This window comes from Arachis ipaensis, chromosome B09 (assembly GCF_000816755.2).
Source record: "Arachis ipaensis cultivar K30076 chromosome B09, Araip1.1, whole genome shotgun sequence".
NCBI classification, from domain to species: Eukaryota; Viridiplantae; Streptophyta; class Magnoliopsida; order Fabales; family Fabaceae; genus Arachis; species Arachis ipaensis.
In genome coordinates, this window is record NC_029793.2 from 141,661,707 (window position 1) to 141,666,614 (window position 4,908).

Here is a 4,908-nt window from a genome sequence, read left to right on the forward strand (position 1 = left end):
TCAAATGATTAGAGTCCTCTTTTCATTAAAAAGATAATTTTGGAACACTTCATTCATATTAGACCAACTTAGCTAGAAATAAATTAGTTCTAGTTTATCAACAACTAACAAGAGTAATTTTATTTATTGTTGCTTATGGTATCCCCCAATTCGACAGATCAAGAACTAATCTGTTGTATATTTGAGCTTTATTTAAAGGTTTGCCGTTGACCAATGGATTGCTACATGCATAAGACAGAATTTGAACCCTCAACACTTGCTTAAGCAGACGAATGAGCTGTATATGATGACAAATATTTATTGAGTTAAAAAGCTTAAATTAGTGCTAATGGATTTGTGAGTGGTGCAGGCCGAATACTTCATCTCGCAGCCCAATTCATGTTGTTTCAGCAAACTTCCAATACACAAAATTAAGGCTTGTCTAATGCTTATAAAGACAAATTAGAACTAAACACATAAAGAAAGAAAGTTCTGCATTTGCTAAGAGAAAGAAAAGAAGTGAGACATTTGGCATCATTATAGAGAATGAGAGACAACAAGGACAGAAGAGGATCAAAATTCAAAAGTTGGTAAAGCAAAAACATGCAAGAACAGCAGAGGTAGGTAGTGGAGTAAAATGAAAAGGCATTGCATGCCAAGAAAGACAGCAACAACGGAAAGAATGAGCAAGGAAATGAAGAGGCAATGAAGCAAATTGAAGGGAGAGCTCACCAAATAAAGCTGGCCTCACATCAACCTTTGAAGACAAGGAAAATAAAGTGACACTTGAGCATCATCTCATACTCTTGAGCTGAAACATTTTCTTTCAATTTTGTGCTTCATTTGAAATTTCAGTGTTATGGCTATCTAATCTTCATCTTTCTGTAATTGAGAAAGAGGCACATTATGGTGAGGAGAAAATTGGAAAAACCATGAGAGAAAAAGAGACAAGAGAAATGCATTGAAAAAGGCAAAGAAAATTTCTATGTATTTGTTATTTGATGAAATAGGATTAGTTCTCCTTACCAAGTTGGGATAATACTTGGTGACTGATTGAATTAGTGGGTTTTCCTTTGCCAAGTTGAGACAACACTTGGTTGTAGCTAGGCTTAGATAGAAGCTTAGAGTTTGATACTAGATAAATTAGGTTATAATTCATTGGTATTGGTATATATAATCAGTTTGATCATAGTGAAAATTCCACCATGATTGTAATGAAAACAAGATGTAAGTTTCATGGCACAAAAAAATCGAAGCAGGATACATGCTTACCTCATTCTCTTGTTCCTTACTCTGTTCTAGTTTTAGAAACAAAAAAAAAATCTCCTACATAATCTGCTTCTGCAAAAAAACTGCTAAAAGAACTTATTTTCTAAAATCAACTTAATTCAACCCCCTTCTCACCTTCTAGCATTACCATCAATATTTAAGCCACAACAAAAGAAATTCTGATATAGATGCAATTGACATACCAAAAAGGAGGGAATGATATACACAAATCACAACTCACAAGCTTGTATGTATGCCGAAATTTTTGATAAATAAAAAAGGTGGCTAGCAAGTAGCAACAGCCAACCCAATTACACCTATTTTATATTTCCTATTGTATTTTCCTCACTTTCAGATTATATTATATATATTTAGAAGAAAAATAAATCAATTCATCCTTGTGCTATTCCTTCTTCCCCACCATTTCTTCTTGGCTTTCTCAATTGACCCATCTTCACTTCCAAGCTTATTCAAAATGACCTTTGTTTCCCTCAGTCTTGCTCCATAATCCTTCTTCCAAGCTTCAAACATCTGCTTTAATCTCCTAAGTTCTTTGTCTGGGTTCAAACTGGCTTCAACTTGGCCAGATTTTACTTCAACCAAGAACTTTGCATCATCACCAAAAACTTGACTCCTCTGCTCGAATTCTTCAGCCAACCGGCTTATAACACTTAAACCAGCACTCATTGATCTTGTTCCATTGCTTTCTTGGCGCCTATGATTACCTCCCATATCCCAGCTATAATCCCTGTCATCACTTGCATTAACAGATGCATCTGAATTCCTTTCAGAATCATCCATAGCAAGACTCTTCTTTGCAATGGATAGGCTAGATTGTAGGGATCTCATTTGTTTCTGCCACACTTCTTCCATGGATTTCATCTTCAATTCATATTCAGACCATCTGTTATCATACTGTTGAAGACGTTGTTGTAGGATGTCATTTTCCTCTTCTTTCTCTCTGAGGGCAGCTTCAGCTTTAAGTACCCGGCGTTGTAATTCAGCTAGGAAAGATGACTTCACCAGAACCTCATCTGACTCATTAGTCTGTTTTGTAATTCATCATTGTAAGCATCATAATTCACAAAGTAAGATTTCACAATAAAATTCCATGATAGCATCATTTTGAAATGTTCCTAAAATTAGAAGAGAAAATACCTTTGTGCCTCCAGATTTCAGTAAACTTAGATCCCCTGAGCATCTTCTGACTAACCAACCACGGATAACTGCAAAATATAGCAAAATTAAAACTCGTACAGAATTTTTTAATAAGCAAACTCGTACAAAATGTCTGCTAACTATGTAACTCATGTCCATTGCTGCTTTGCACACTTAAATATTTGATTTCATGAGTTTTGAAAATCTTTGGTGGTGGTGAGATTTTACAAGCACCACTTTCAACATCCTAGCAACATACGTGTACTTACATGATTGTATGACAACTGCAGCATCAATGGTAGTCTTCAATCTGTTTCTCGCCAATATTGTTTTCGTCTTCTTTTGTATAACCACAGCAGCTCTATGTCTGTGCACTGAAGCTGCATATTCCTTTCTGCTTTTCTCTCCCCTAATAACTGCATGAACAGTAACAATGTCTCCATCTGTTATAAGCCTCAAGGAATATGAAATGCTGAAAATATTAGAAGGGGAAAAAGGAAATACATGATTGAAGAGTAGTGATTGATCTCCAAAGATTTTTGCGGTACAAACGAGCTTGGTAACCCCTGAAGCAACTTTGCACACGCAAAATTCCATGGAGCGTACGATTTCTAGTATCTTCAAGCACTCCAACCTGCAATAGTGGTCAAAGAAGCATAGTATTAGTAACCAGTTCAAAGATGAGGATTAAATGAAGTTTAAAAACTCATGTAGAATGTAGACATCTCTTTACCTGTCCTGTTCTGAAAAATAGTTTTGTGTAACCAACTTGATACATTTCTGGCAAAATGTTAAACTGATGAAGAATTGCAACAGAAACGCTAAGTGGATCTTGAGATGCAACATTTTCAAGGAGAAGAAAACCATATCTGATACACCATTCCCAAGTCAACAAGATACGGGTTAGAAGAAAACCATATCTGATGCAAAAATCATCTATGGATAAGGGGGTGTGGGGTGAGATTTGGGAAGGGGGCAGATGTTAATTAAAAGATGTCTTTCTCTATATACCTTCTGGCAAACTTTTGGTGGGACATTCTAGTGGGAAAGCCTGATCTAGATATTCGAACTACTTCCAGGACCCCACAACATCTCAGCTGCTGCAGTACGAGGCCTTGCTCGTATAATCCAGGTGATTGGAGGTTATTAGGTTTAATGCAGCGGATAAAATGTGGTGTAGTGCTCTCTAAACGTTGCATCAGTTGGAATAGTTGTCCCTGGATGCCAACAGAAAGATTTTGAAGTTTGATTGAAGCAAGATAAATATCTTAACCTAAAAATAGAAACTGAAAATTTAAGGTGCTAATGCATAGTTTGAATTTCATCATGCCATCATAAGTTTTGTTTAGGAGAACATAATTAAGTTCTGTACCTTGAATTTTGTGGCAACACTTAGCTTTTGGGAATCTGCTCCACCTGACTTGTGTAAGGGACCAACTGCAGGCTTCTCAGTCTGAGTAAGCATTTGGGTCGCAAATTTCTGAGGAAGATGACATGTACTTGAGGAGAGAAGTTGGATGGAATCCAAGTGCAACAAGTCTCTGTTCTTCTCCAGGAATCCAGTTGTATCATAAATTACCTGAGGAAAAAACAGGTGACATTATCAAATAGTCAGGTAGGATGTGAAACTTTAACCAATAAGCAAACCTCTCTGCTTATAAGAAAAAGTATAATACGTCAGAGTTTAAAATTTATTAAATATGAAAGGTTCAATAAAAATTTATGATTAATTACTACTAGCATAAATGTATAATCCATCAAATAGCATCATAATAAAAAATCGCAGTAGAATATCAAATTGCATGCAGTCGCAAGTTCCATTCAAAATCTCATTAACATATTCGGATTAAGGAAATACACAAGCACTTGATATAAAATAGAACTAATGTAAAATTAAACGAATATGAACAGATTAATACCTCCCCTGCATAATGACATACGGTAAAGGCCTTGTCTCGTTCTCCTTTGAAACAAGAATTAGAATTCAAATGTTGCTTAAGCTTGTTGGCAAATGTTAAATCTGTGCCATTTGGGAATGTGGACTCTTCATCCAACAGGGATAGTAAGCCCAATGGTTTCTATACACAAACAAGGAGTTTTCTAATCAGATATGGCAAATTTCCACAACAAAGAATAGAAATATATTAGCAACACCAAATTTCATCCAGAACACACACACACACAGACAGGCAGACTATTGCTGTCAAAACAATACAGATTACTTTCTTAATCGTTATTATTAAGGAACACAATTTGCCCTGCTTTGTCCAATAGATTTGCTCACTTTTATTAGGATTTAGCATGGTTCAATCTTATCCTCCATAATATGAATATCAAACACTACAGAATATTACAGAGAAAAAATGGGCAAGGAAGATATGTACCTTTTCAAAAAGATTAAGGCAATCTTGGTTATCTTCAAATTCAACTTTAGCCCAATCAATCCCATCTTGTATATATTCCTGAAACAAGGTTGCAAACAATTTTTATTTCAACTACAAG

At 35.6% G+C, this 4,908-nt stretch overlaps 1 protein-coding gene across 4 annotated transcripts in view; it reads right to left on the reverse strand.

Annotated features, from left to right (window-relative positions):
• LOC107617134 (myosin-1) overlaps window positions 1,419-4,908 on the reverse strand; it is a 9,702-nt gene continuing 6,212 nt past the window's right edge. For 3 of the 4 annotated variants that reach the window (XM_021110943.1, XM_021110941.1, XM_021110942.1), the window contains exons 16-24: window positions 4,791-4,868; window positions 4,326-4,484; window positions 3,779-3,985; window positions 3,418-3,623; window positions 3,140-3,326; window positions 2,911-3,040; window positions 2,676-2,822; window positions 2,407-2,474; window positions 1,419-2,295 (exon numbers count right to left, since the gene is read on the reverse strand). In XM_021110943.1, the coding sequence (XP_020966602.1) occupies window positions 1,636-2,295; window positions 2,407-2,474; window positions 2,676-2,822; window positions 2,911-3,040; window positions 3,140-3,326; window positions 3,418-3,623; window positions 3,779-3,985; window positions 4,326-4,484; window positions 4,791-4,868 (1,842 nt within the window). In that variant the 3' untranslated portion in view covers window positions 1,419-1,635. The remainder of the gene's footprint in view (window positions 2,296-2,406; window positions 2,475-2,675; window positions 2,823-2,910; window positions 3,041-3,139; window positions 3,327-3,417; window positions 3,624-3,778; window positions 3,986-4,325; window positions 4,485-4,790; window positions 4,869-4,908) is intronic. The other variant, XM_016318920.2, reaches the window with a different exon arrangement.